General features: G+C 34.4%; 1 protein-coding gene across 3 annotated transcripts in view; it reads left to right on the top strand.

Moving 5' to 3' along the window:
- The window catches only part of MYH10 (myosin heavy chain 10), a 214,991-nt gene that overhangs the window by 151,107 nt on the left and 49,764 nt on the right, over nt 1–14,120 (top strand). For all 3 annotated transcript variants that reach the window (XM_074225583.1, XM_074225584.1, XM_074225582.1), the window contains 9 exons: nt 213–406; nt 531–652; nt 1,595–1,664; nt 1,753–1,913; nt 4,884–4,992; nt 5,086–5,217; nt 8,034–8,240; nt 13,011–13,148; nt 13,487–13,610. In XM_074225583.1, the coding sequence (XP_074081684.1) occupies nt 213–406; nt 531–652; nt 1,595–1,664; nt 1,753–1,913; nt 4,884–4,992; nt 5,086–5,217; nt 8,034–8,240; nt 13,011–13,148; nt 13,487–13,610 (1,257 nt within the window). The remainder of the gene's footprint in view (nt 1–212; nt 407–530; nt 653–1,594; nt 1,665–1,752; nt 1,914–4,883; nt 4,993–5,085; nt 5,218–8,033; nt 8,241–13,010; nt 13,149–13,486; nt 13,611–14,120) is intronic.

The following is a 14,120-nucleotide window of genomic DNA, read 5'->3' as shown; positions in this document are numbered from 1 at the left end:
TAAGACATCTTGCCATAGAAGTTTGTGGCTTATGATTCCACTGCTTGTGCCCAGTGTCTTGATATGCTGACTGCCTTCCCTAGATGGCATCCCCCTTTACCATCTGTTTCACAAAGCTTGTGCTGCTCCCCGTTACTCTCTGTCATGTTATTTTGTTTTCAGATAACAGTCATAATTTGTTTGATTTTATATTTCCTTCTTGTTTTTACCAGTGGATCGTATTGTGGGTCTGGATCAAGTCACTGGCATGACAGAGACTGCTTTTGGCTCAGCATATAAAACCAAAAAGGGCATGTTCCGTACTGTTGGGCAACTATATAAAGAATCTCTCACTAAACTGATGGCCACCCTTCGAAATACCAACCCTAACTTTGTTCGCTGCATCATTCCCAATCATGAGAAGAGGGCAAGTACTAAGTAAAACATTATACTTTATAACAAATTACAAGCATTTTTTGGAAGTCAATCTCATTGATAATTTTTAAAATTTTTATTTGTGTCATTTAACAAACTGTCATTTACTTGATTAGGCTGGAAAACTGGATCCTCATCTAGTTCTTGATCAGCTCCGTTGCAATGGTGTCTTGGAAGGGATTAGAATCTGTCGACAGGGGTTCCCAAACCGGATAGTATTCCAGGAATTCAGACAGAGGTATCAGAACTTCAGATTTCTTTACATGTGCTTCACTTGTAATCAAGAAGATAAACTCTTATTTGTTCAAAATTTGTCTCTTCTTTAACTGAATATAAAGGAGGAAAAGTGGGTCAGAATATAATAGGACAATGAAGAGAACAGAATGAAGAGCCACAGAATGAGAAGAGATTAATAAAAAAAAAAAAAGATTCAAAGTCAGGATGGTATAATGAACAGTACTGAATATTATTTTAAGTTCAGAATTAAAACAAAATGAAATTCACAGTTATCAAAAAGTTGTTTAACAAGGAAATGGCAACATTTAGCTCTTCTAGACAAGTCTTGTCTCCATATGGAAAATGTGTTTGGATCACAATACAAATATTGTCTTTGGGACAGTTTCTTCTGTGACTGAAATGCCCAGACTCCATGTGGAGCCTTTTTATTCCCATAGGGAAACAAGTAAGATTAAGATTAAAATTAGGGGCAGCTAGGTGGCGTAGTGGATAAAGCACTAGCCTTGGAGTCAAGAGTACCTGGGTTCAAATCCAGTCTCAAACACTTAATAATTACCTAGCTGTGTGGCCTTGGGCAAGCCACTTAACCCCATTTGCCTTGCAATAAAAAAATATATATATTAAAATTAAAATCTCCCATAAAAGTCTATAAGAAGTAGTAGCTTTGGTAACCATCATCATTAGAGCCTCGAATATGAAGAATTAAACATGGTCTTTTAGAAAAGTTTTCAGTCAACAAGCAATTAACATTCCTTTGGGGGTGTGGAGAGGACACATACAATTTACATATTATAATTTGTCACATATTTATAGTGGGAAGTTTCTCAACCATACCAAATATATAGTTCATACTTTAATTATATACCTATTAGAGGCAAAAGGTTGCTACCAATATATGAAATTTTATGTATGATAAAAATTTTGCTCTTTACCTTTCTTATAGATATGAGATTCTAACTCCAAATGCTATTCCAAAAGGCTTTATGGATGGTAAACAAGCTTGTGAACGAATGGTTGGTGTAACTCCTTGACTTTTAAGTTACTGTTTTGTATTATTCAGTGTGATTTCTAGCAGAAACTAAACCAACTTTTGTCTCTTAGATCCGAGCCCTAGAATTAGATCCTAACTTGTACAGAATTGGACAGAGCAAGATATTCTTCAGAGCAGGAGTTCTGGCCCACTTGGAGGAAGAACGAGATTTAAAGATTACAGACATCATCATCTTTTTCCAGGCTGTTTGTAGAGGGTATTTAGCCAGAAAGTAAGTTGATATGGAATGCTTAAACATTTATTTAGCACATTAAAATAAGCAAGGATGTTATAACCCATAAAAGTTCAGCTTATATGGTACTTTCTCTTAATTCCCCCAATTTTTAGCCTCTTAACCCTCACTTCTGCCACCAGCAAACTAGTGTGTGTGTGTGTGTGTGTGTGTGTGTGTGTGTGTGTGTGTGTGTGTGTGTCTTCTATGTACTTAACTGCAAACTTGTATCCTCCTAATAGAAAAATGAGATTCTTGACTGCAGGGACTGTCCAGTCTTTTAAAAACCTCACATACCTGGCACACTGTGGGTGCTGATTGTTTGTTTTGTAGATATATTATATTGTATAGGTATATTTGGATTTCTGTTTTAAATTGAGATACAAAGATCACTATAACATCAATAAGTGTTTTCTATATTTTATAGATATATCACTAAGTGTATTTTATCTTTATATTGTATGTTTGAAAATTGATAATATGTTAAAATATCTGTTAAATTAAAATATTTATTGAGAACGTATAGCCCTATGTTATATGTTCAAAGAATAATACGAGGTCTCTGTTCTCAAGGAACTTGAAATATAATTATTACAAATAAGAGAATCAAAATGTCTATTCAAAATACTATATGGGAGGCACTAAGAATACAAAAATGAAAATAAAATAGTCTCTGCCCTTTGGAGGTTTATAGTCCATCAAGTAAGATAGCATGCATGCATGCACATATACATATTTCTGTGCATGAAGGACAGTGTGTGCAAAGGCAGGGAATGGGAAGCTTGAGTGTTTTGGAGCTAGATTGTGAAGGTTCTAAGTATCAAACTGAGGAGTTTATATTTGTTCCTTAAGTTAGTAAAGTTGTAAACAGTGTATGGAAATGGCATCATCAATCCTTTGCTTTATAAAAATCACTGGCAAGTATATGATGGATAAAATGGAGTGAGGAGAGTCTTGAGACAAAAAGCAGGCTCTTGAAATAATCCTTGTGAGAGGCAATGAAGGTATGGTGACCAAATGAGTAGAGAGAAAGGAATGGATGAGAGAGATGTTAAGTATTGATAGCATATACATAGAAAAGGATAATGATGCAGAACAAAAATCTGATCCCATGATAATCATATATCATTAAATATCAAATGATTGATAAAGATACATATGAACGAGATTGTTGCTAGATATGATTCACTTCTTCCAATAGTATTTCCATTCACTGTTCATTGGACAAGGTTCTCAAATTTAGAATAAAGGATGTCATCAGAGAAGCATTTGATTGCAGAAGAAAATAAACTAGTTATGTGATAAGAACATAGGATAAATGGATAAAAATGGATAAACCCATATCCTCTACTTCTTCCTTTCTGATATCAAGAGAAAGCTAGAGAAGTCCAAGCATAGCACATTGTGGGAGACAGAAAACAGGAATTATACAGGATTGGGTAGGTATGAATGAGTTTTGATTCATTTGAAGGAATATTCACATCCATGTGTTCACAGATCCCTTTGAGTTCAGTATTAGGAAAATTAGAGAATAGATTGGGTTCATGATAGATTGGAGAAATAGTGAATAGTTTGGAGATTCTTCTTTTAGGCAAGCAAATTAATACAGCTGGGAGAACTGTCCTGAAGAACTTATTCAAATCCTGACTGCCCCTTTGACCTCAGGCCAGTAATTTTATAATTCTGGATCTTATTTTCCTCATTTATAAAATAAAGTGATTAGAGTTAGATAATGTCCAGAGTTCTTTCCAGCTCTAGATCTTTTAGAATCTGGGAGGGAGAGAACATGACAGCCTAAACTAGATGGGAAGTAGGAGTAGATGTGTGGATAGAGCACCCGCCGTGGAGCCAGGAGTACCTGAGTTCAAAACCAGCCTCAGACACTTAATAATTACCTAGCTGTGTGTCCTTGGGCAAATCGATTAACCCCATTGCCTTGCAACAACAGCAACCAAAAAAAACCTCATCTTGTCATGCAGATTGATTTGCCTTTGAAAAGGAAGAAGATAAACAAAAGGTGCCAACATTATGAAACCGGATAACAGAAAGAAGGGAGGTTATTGTGATGAGGAGAGGGAGGTAAAGAGAATAAAAAGACTTGAATTCAGCCATTAAGAAATCAAAAAATTATCTTTAAGAGAGTGGTTTCAGAGCCATGAACTAGAAGTGGAAAACTGATTGTAGAGACTTGGGGGAAACTGGATGGAAATGGAGGCAGTGGAGATTAAAATCAGTTGGTTCAAAAGTTTCAGCAGTGAGAAAAAATAGCACCATAATTAGAAGGGACATTAGGGTCAATGGAAAATTTTCAGCATAGGGCAAACCTGTCTTTTTTAAGGATAAGGGAGAACATACAATAGACAAGGTACTATGTAATGGTCAGGGAGGGGAGATGGGATTGAGGAGCCCAGTGGAGAAATAAACACACCTACCAAAAGATAGAAACCCGGGGCGGCTAGGTAGCGCAGTGGGTAAAACACCGGCTCTGAAGTTAGGAATACCTGGGTTCAAATCTGGTCTCAGACACATAATAATTACCTAGCTGTGTGGCCTTGGGCAAGCTACTTAACCCCATTTGCCTTGCAAAAACCTAAAAATAGATAGATAGATAGATAGATAGATAGATAGATAGATAGATAGATAGATAGGTAGATAGGTAGATAGGTAGATAAGGTAGATAGGTAGATAAGGTAGAGACATTAGATACTTGAGTTTGACATACTTGAACCAAGGAAGCTTTCTTATTGAAAGTGAAAAGTGGGAAGGGATGAGGTCAGAGTTATAAAGATGGACAATGCATGTAGTGTGGAGGCACTAAAATATTTACTTAACTAGAATACTCTCTTCTTTGACCACATTAAAAGAATTTACATGTATTATGTTACTTATTTCACAAAAACATCATTCCAAAAATATTCATTTTTCCCCAATACTTATCATAAATATACGTCTTTTTATTTTGGTTTTAAGGGCATTTGCCAAGAAACAGCAACAACTGAGTGCACTGAAAGTCTTACAGCGTAACTGTGCAGCTTATCTTAAATTACGGCATTGGCAGTGGTGGCGAGTTTTTACTAAGGCAAGTTGCGTGTATGTTTTTGGATAGCAGTGTTATTAAATAAAACAAAAAAAACAAAGACAATGTTGAACTTATTTCTTATTTTTGCTATAGGTGAAGCCTCTACTACAAGTTACCCGCCAGGAAGAGGAACTTCAGGCCAAGGATGAAGAGTTGTTGAAAGTGAAAGAGAAGCAGACAAAAGTAGAAGAAGAGCTTGAAGAAATGGAAAGAAAACACCAACAGGTATGTTCATTGAAAGCTTGAAATCCCTACTATTACCATTAATTAAAATGAGTTCAATCTAATGGTATTTGGAATTCAAGGTAAAATGTCATTTACTACTGAATTATGATTCCCATGTTTATTTTCTTTTTTTCTTTTAGTTTTGTTTTTAGTTTTTTGCAAGGCAATGGGGTTAAGTGGCTTGCCCAAGGCCACACAGCTAGGTAATTTATTAAGTGAGGTCGGATTTGAACTCAGGTATTCCTGACTCCAGGGCCAGTGCTCTATCTATTGCGCCACCTAGCTGCCCCCCCCCATGTTTATTTTCAATGTAATCATTTTGTTAGTAGCTTTGGTATTTCCTCATCCAATGACTTTAAAATCTTGAAGAAATATATATTTAATATATTACTTAATTAAAACTTAATTAAAACTAAGAGTTTTATAATTGTATTCCTAAGTAATTAGAGTTCAAATATAGAGGAGGTGGAAGACTGAGCCATGTTGTTTTTTCTATCTTTTCTCCTAACTTCACACACCAAAAAGGCAAAATCTACTTTTCTTGCCTGTCTGCCTTCTCTGTTCATAAAAATAAGTTTACAGTTACAGTGAGCATTTATTGTATGACTATCTGATCTATAGTCAAACCAGCATCAGTTATTTTCTGTGTGTCTCTCCTGAGCAGAACCAAAAAACAGTCATACAGATAGCATGTATCTGAAGCTGTATTTGAACTCAGGAAGATGAGTCTTCCAGACTCAGTCCTCTATCTACTGTGCTACCTAGCAGCCCTTAAGAAATATATATATATTAAAGAGATTTTAAATAATAAAATATAAAGTACTTGGGAATTAACTTATCTCAACACTTGTGAATATTACAAAACTGTACTCTTTTTTTTAACTGCACTCTTGTGTTCATGGATAACTAAAAGTGAAATAATCAAAATTACAATATCCCTAAATTAATTTATAGTTTACATCTACCACCAATCAAATATTAATGAATTTCTAAATATAAGTACTTAAAACCTAGTTATTATATAGAAAATCATATGAACAAAAATGTCAATGAGAACACAAGGTTTGGTGTGGAAAGAGATAAGAACTGATGTAGATAAGACTTGAACTTGAATTCAAGTTGCTGGTATTGGACAGAAAATTAAAATCATATCAGTGAAAGAGATGAGAGAAGTATTTATATATGAAATAAGAGTGACATGCCTGTAAAAATTGAAGAAAAGGTTATTTAACATTTTTGAAAATTTTGGGTAACCATTATATGGTGAAAAAATTTTATGCCGAATAGTCCATATTAAACACTTATCTGTTATAGCACCTTTTTAAAAATAACTTCTAAAAAGTAGTATAAAAAGTACAATATCGCATTGTCAATGGAAGAAAAAAGTTTACTAAATAGAACAAAGTTGAAGAAACAAGATGGACTCCATTACATAAAATTAAAAGCTTATGTATAATAAAATATTCAGTGATTATATAAAGAAAAATATACTGAGAAAGATGTATATTTTTGTAGATACAACAAATAAGTTTAGTTTCTGTGATATATAAACTGAGATACTCAAAGTTAAAACACAATATCTAGTAGATAAATGGTTAAAGAGAATCAACAGAGGAGGCAGCTAGGTGATGCAGCGAATAGAGCACCAACCCTGGAGTCAGAAGGACCTGAGTTCAAATGTGACCTCAGAAACTTGGTAATTGCCTAACTGTGACTTTGGGCAAGTTATTTAGCCCCCATTGCCTAAAATAAAGTATAAAAAAATTTTTTTAAGTATCAGCAGAGAGTATCACTGGAAGTCACTTCAAAAATGTTCTACTTTACTAGTAAAAAAAATTCCAAATTAAATCAACCTTGAGTTTCTACATCACATTAAAGTTGGGGGAGGGGGGAAGAACAGGACGGGATCTTAGTGGAGAAGTGGCATTTGCTCTGCTCTTGAAACCTTTTTTTTTTTTAGTTTTTTTTGTTTTTAGTTTTTTTGCAAGGCAATGGGGTTAAGTGGCTTGCCCAAGGCCACACAGCTAGGTAATTATTAAGTGTCTGAGGCCAGATTTGAACTCAGATACTCCTGACTCCAGGGCCAGTGCCCTATCCATTGTGCCACCTAGGCGCCCCTGCTCTTGAAATCTTAAGTGAATGAAATCTTTGGCAAGCAGTTTAGACTGCAACATCAAAATGAAAAGCGTACCTCTTAATGCAGTAATCTTATTATAGAGAACACATCTAGTAACATTATCAAAAAAGTGAGGTAAAGCTATAACTTCCAAGCGATTTATACAGTATTATCTTTTATGGTCAATCTCCAACAATTGGAGATGATTGAATAAATTGTGGTATGTTCTAGATTGCAGTATTCTAAAACTCATGCAATTAAGACTGAGAGTTTGAATTATGTAAAGAAATAGAGAATTTCGATGAAATAATGAACAAGTAAGACAGTGACAACACTTGTATAAAAGGGGAAATAAACACAGAATAAGCTAAAAAATTAAAATGGATCTAATTGATAATGAATATTTTATATATATCTATATTTATACATTTAATTCTGTATTGTTTGAAAATATGTCTGTCTACTTAGTTTTATTGTTGTTTTGTTGTTCATGATCATTTCACAATTATTACCTAAAAAAGTATGTTTATTAATGTAACTTGAAGTATAATTTATTTTGATGCACACTGGTAATTATGCTATAATTAGCTTTAAATTTCTTTGACAACTTTGACATGAAGTTTCAGAACTATTGGTTCTCTCTGATGAATGTTTTGTATGAGTATTTGACATTTCATTAATTATTACCCTCTGTTTATAGCTTTTAGAAGAGAAGAACATTCTTGCTGAGCAGTTACAAGCAGAAACAGAGCTCTTTGCCGAAGCCGAGGAGATGCGAGCTCGTCTAGCTGCAAAAAAACAGGAACTAGAAGAAATTCTTCATGACCTAGAGTCCAGGGTTGAAGAGGAGGAAGAACGAAACCAAGTGCTCCAAAATGAAAAGAAAAAAATGCAAGGGCACATTCAGGTATCTGTAAATAATTTTTTGAAGGGTTGTGTGACTCAAAGGAGATCATCTCTATGAAAGGACTTTTTAATCTTGAAGGCCTGGGTGAGCATAAACTACAGGATTCTTAACAATTCTCTGAAAGCTCCATGAAGATAGGGCCTGCCCCACCATTTCTCAAAATTTCCTTCCAATAAAGTGTAAGTCCCCTGAGGACTTAATATCTTTTTATTTTTTATCTCTTTTGCTGCCACAAAATCAGTGTTTAATGATTGTTGAATTGAATTGGATTATATATGCCTTAACTTGAGCTATTTTATATGCTTAAGCCACATAGAACAGTACATCATACTGAGACCCTCAGAGTAAGTAGATCCCCCTCAACTACAGTGAAAGAAACAAGTTGAAGTTTTCCAAGTACCTTGCTAAATGGAGAGAAGCTGTAGATACTGACTGTAGATGCTGTACATGTCAAATAGGAAGAATTTAGCTAAATTAAATTAATTAGAGTTAAACAGAATGATGTTTTTGATCATGTCTTCAAAAGTTATTTCTTCTTTTCTTTGCAGTAAAAGTCAACTGTAACATGTATTTTGTTTAGAATTTAAATCTGTATTTTCCATTCTTAAACATTTTACCCAATGCAAGATACCTTATTAAATTTTAAATTAACAATGAATGAAAAACAAATAATCCCTGTGCCAGGCTCTGTGTTAAACACTGGATTTTACAGATAGAAAAAGAAGATAGTCCCTGCTATAGAAGCTCATTGTCTAATTAGTGAATAAAACACATATAGGAGAATTTAGCTACAGGGCAGATAAATTAGATAATTTAACTACAGACCTAGAGGTCCTAAAAAATTAACTCCAAGGTCCCAGAACCCTTAGATCTTGTACCAGGGTATCTGCCCTTCAGGAACAGCAACCACCATTAGGAATCAGGGAGTGGCCCTGCAGATCCAAGTGGACAAGGGATTCTGGTTTTCCTCTGGCAGGATTTGAGAACCCTGACCAAGAAGGGAAAAGGGAAAGGGGGTATCAGCAAGAAGATTGGGGTGGCTGTTATGGCAGAGGGAGGTGGAAGTAGAGTCTTACTGGGCAAAAGTCCTGCTAGGGTTCTTCAGGTACCCCAATTGGAGTCTTGCGCAGCCTGCCAACTTGAAGAAGAAGTGAGGTCTCACCCAGTAGGTGCCAGTTCTGGCTGGTCTTGAGGAATTGTATAATGAACATGACTTTCTCTTTTTTAGTCATTGTAGTCATCTAACTTAATCTTCATTCAGCAAAAATTTATTAAGCCCCTGCTATGTGTGGAGCACTAGAGTACAAAGGTAAATATTTAAAATAATAGCAGCTTTTTATATAGTGCTTTAAGTTTACCAGAATATTTACAAAAATAATAATCTCATTTAATCCTCACAACAATCTTATGAGGTAAGTACTTCAGGTATTTTTTATCTCTGTTTTGCAGATGAGGAAACTGAGGCTCAGAAGTTAAGTGATTTGCCCAAGGTCAAACACCTAGTAAGTATCAGAGTCAGGATTCCAAACCCAGGCCTCTCTTGATTCCAAGTCTAGCACTCTTTTCACATGCCTCATGTTTATCTTATTATAAGATACAGTTCTTATCTTTGAGAACCCTCAAGTGTAGTATAGCACCCATTTGGGTAAACTGTCCATTATGTAACACTTCACACATCTCACTTGAGTGGATATCTCCCTAACCTGACATTACACTGGCCAGGTCAGTTACTTAAGAAGAATCATCTTTGTTTAAGCTATATCCAGATTCTCTTAAGGACCTTCTATTAGGAAAAATACACCTACTTCATGCTTATCACTTTAATTCTTAAAACCTGAAACAATATTTTTTCCATCTATAAACAGCTGTTCCTAATCATAACATTTTAAAAAATTCAGATCTTAAATATAACCATTTACTTACCAATACAGAAAAATAATAACATAAAAATTATACATTAAAGCAAATGTAGTAATAATATAGCCACATTTAAACTTGGAAAACATTCTTCCAACAATGCACTCAGTATCTGTGAGGGAAAGTGAACACAAACTTTGAAAAACCTAGCAAGGTTTTTCTAAGGAAAAGGAAAACTCAAGTACTTAGAATTATAATTTACAATTATACCTCAAGCTTTGATTTCATTAACTGCTTACCTGCTAACTGTCCTCATTACTCTGTAACTTAGCAAGATGTGCATTCCGAGCTAGGTCTTTATCCATCAACATCTCTTCTTATATTGCAAAGCAAAGGGAGTAGCAAAGAACTAAACATGATTCTGAGATTCTTTACTTTTAGATGTAGTTTGAAAGGCCACAGCTGAAGCTGAAGCTTTCTCCATTGAGCTTTAATCTTTATTTATCCAAATAACAGTCAAAATTTTCTTGTCAACTGATTTGGCTATTCCTGCTGCTATTTTTTTCAAACTTCTTGGGAAAAGTTGCTTTTAGGACCTTGCTGAGTCTTCTCCTGTCAGGTTTTCAGCTTTATTCTAAATATTTTCAGTGGTTTAAATTAAAATTCTCTACTCAGTGACTCATCTTTCAGTTATAATAACTCAAGTAGTTCTCTGTCATCCCTCATTCTCTAGGGTCTAGAGTCTAAACTATTTAGTTTTACCTGTTTTGACTCTGAAGTTAGATGTAAATAAATTGTGAAAATAGTCCTCTACAGCTCCCACCATTAATTTTTTTTTTTTTGGCTTTTGCAAGGCAGTGGGGTTAAGTGACTTGCCCAAAGGTCACAAAGCTAGGTAATTATTAAGTGTCTGAGGCAAGATTTAAATTCAGGATCCTCCTGCTGTATCCACTGTGCCACCTAGCTGCCCTCCAACCATTAATCATTTCACAAAACAGCCATCCATCACATTCTGTGTCCTTGAAAAGATTTCTTCATGCTCATATTTATCCAGTTTTTGGTAAATAAAAGTTCTTTCTCTGACTTAATCATCAAATGGTTCATATAGAAATAAGATACATCTTTTATGAGGTTTTTTAAGTATTTTAATGCTATCTCATCTGAAACCTTTTAAATCTGCTCATTATATCTGTGGCACATGTCAGACTAGCGCACAGGAGGACTTTCTGCTCCATCATAGTACAAATCCTAAAATTAATTGGTTGCTTTCTCCATAGTCCTCATCATTTCCACCCTAGCAATTTTTGTCTTTTGTTGAGAATCAATGAAGTTCTCATTAAGGCCAATCAAAGAAGACTTCTTTAATCAGAAAGTCGAGTCTAGTAGATGACCAGATAATTGAAGTCTATCATCATGAGTATCTCATGCCTATCCCAAGCTTATAATACTTAGCAAACTCATCAGTCATGTTTTTTAAAAGCAGTTCATCAAAACCAACTCTGCCTTCTTTGTGCCATGGAATGCATTGGCAAGGAGATGAAATCTATGGACTCCAGAATAAAGTTTTTAAAATGCATAAAATGAAACATGCAGAATTACAAACTAATTATATTGAAATTGTTTGCAAAATAGTTCTGTAAAACCAAATAACTTAAAAATAAGTTCTTGAACCCCACATTAAGAGTGCCTGAACTAGCACATCCATCAGTTCATCAGAACCACCAGGATGTCTCACACTGTGCACTAGGCTTAATAAAGAAAAGTAACTGTCACTGTTCTCAAGAAGCTTACATTCTAATGGAGGAAACAATGTATGAACAACTAGGGTACATGTACAGGACATATAAAGAAAATGGGAATTTTTCTCTGATGCAGGATTCTGTACCCTTGTTCATCCCCAGTTCTGTAGTTCAGGGAGGCTTGTTCAGTTCTGTGGGTCAAAGCCTGGTCATTATAACTAGAGTATTCAATTTCATTTTTATTGTTCTAAGTTTTTACTTTTTTGTAGTTATATAAGTTGTTTTCCTGGTTCTTTTAAATTCCCACATTAAAGGATATATGTAGGAATTTATTCCTTCCTATCTCTTCTCATCCCTTCTCTTTCTTTTAAGTTTAAAACCTTTTTGATTATGTTTTCAAGACTCCTGGAATTATATTCTTATAAGCTCTTGTTAGGTGTATGCCATATTACTCTGAAGTCAGTCATTCCTATAATTTAAGCATTGGTCCTGAAGTCTCAGTCGCATTGGTCATACCAGTTGTTTGCTTCCTGAATTTGATGCTGAATCCTAGAAGAATGAAGACTTTACTTCTGTAAAATGTTGTGAAGAAGCATGGAGTTGTAGAGAGAGAGCTGGACTTGAAGTCAGAAAGACTTGGGTTCAAATCCTACCTCTAACTTAATAGCTGTGTAACAATGGATGAGTCACTTAACCTATCTGAGCCTCAGGAAACAGACTATATAAACTATGTGCAGTTTGCTACCTGCATAAGTTCAAGGAGTTTTAAACTTTAATATTGAGTGTAATGCATTGATAGGTGCAATTTATATGGATTCTAAATGATTTGAAATGGACTTTTAGGCTGATAATCTTAAAGCATAGGTGACCAATCACAAAATCATTATATATTTATTTTTGATTCATCTTTAGCCAAATATCAGAATTTGAAACATGTCATTTAATACCTTAAAGGAGATAGAATATGTTCAAGACAATTTTGAAAATAGAGTAAATACTAACTTGGTAATCTAAGGAACTAGATAATCTTGTACATTTTTTCTCTGTATATTATTTTTAATCAGGCTTTAATTACTCTTTTTTAGTGTCCCTTTTGAGATGTATTAATTTTTACAATATAGTAAGATTATATTAGAAAAAGTGAGCAAAAAATATATATACTTCTCCTATGAAGGATCTAGAAGAGCAACTTGATGAAGAAGAAGGAGCTCGGCAGAAGCTACAATTGGAAAAAGTTACAGCAGAAGCCAAAATCAAGAAAATGGAAGAGGAAATTCTACTTTTAGAGGACCAAAATTCCAAATTTATCAAGGTATCCTTGTGTTTCCACTTAAAGTCTAGAATTTGAAAAAAAAATTTGCACAGTCTTTAAATACAAACTTCCAGAGTTTTTTTTATATTTATTTTATGTATTGTTCTTTAGGGATTGTGGTTTTATTTTTGTCTTTGTATCTCAAGAGCCTAGCTTAGTAAATTTCATATAGGGTGCTAAATAAATATTTGAATTAAATTGAATTCTTTTTTTTTGTTCTGTCTTTGTAGACTTCTCAAGTTATAGAAATTAGCAATTCTAAATCAATTCATAAAAAAATTCAGATTTACTTATTTAAATCTTTTCATTGTGAAATGTGCATAATTACTTCACAATAGGAAAAGAAACTGATGGAAGATCGCATTGCCGAATGTTCTTCTCAGTTGGCTGAAGAAGAAGAGAAATCCAAAAACTTGGCTAAACTCAGGAATAAGCAGGAAGTAATGATCACAGATTTAGAAGGTGAGTATTTTGTAACCATGAGTATTTTAGAGTATATATATATATATATATATTAGAAGCTCACTCATTCTTCTGGAGTCTTTCTAGCAGTATTATTTGTTTCCTTGTGAATTACCAGACATGCATAATAATTCTAAAAATTAGTTCTCTGTCATGTCTTAGACATGTACTCCATCAAAATAGCAGATCTCTCTATTGTTGTAATGTCGACAATTTGGTACCCTTCAGCATGAATATAGCAACCACTATTACTCTTCTTTTCTTCCCTTGAGTCTTAATGAATGATCTCTCTCATAAGGACAGTGTGGATCCACACTCTTATTCCTTGGAAAGAGGATCATCTGCTTCCCCTCAAGAGAGTCCAGTTCCCTCCTCATGTAGAAGATCGGAGCTTTAGTGTTCATTCTTCCTTTTAATTCTGAACAATCTCCAACTGCCTAACACAGGACAGGATGATTCCCTCTACTCTTCAGATGTTTTTAATTTTTTTCCCCACATTGAAACCCTTCT

The sequence above is a fragment of the Macrotis lagotis genome, chromosome 2 (genome assembly GCF_037893015.1).
Source record: "Macrotis lagotis isolate mMagLag1 chromosome 2, bilby.v1.9.chrom.fasta, whole genome shotgun sequence".
NCBI classification, from domain to species: domain Eukaryota; kingdom Metazoa; phylum Chordata; class Mammalia; order Peramelemorphia; family Peramelidae; genus Macrotis; species Macrotis lagotis.
This window is presented reverse-complemented; position numbering and strand designations above follow the sequence as displayed.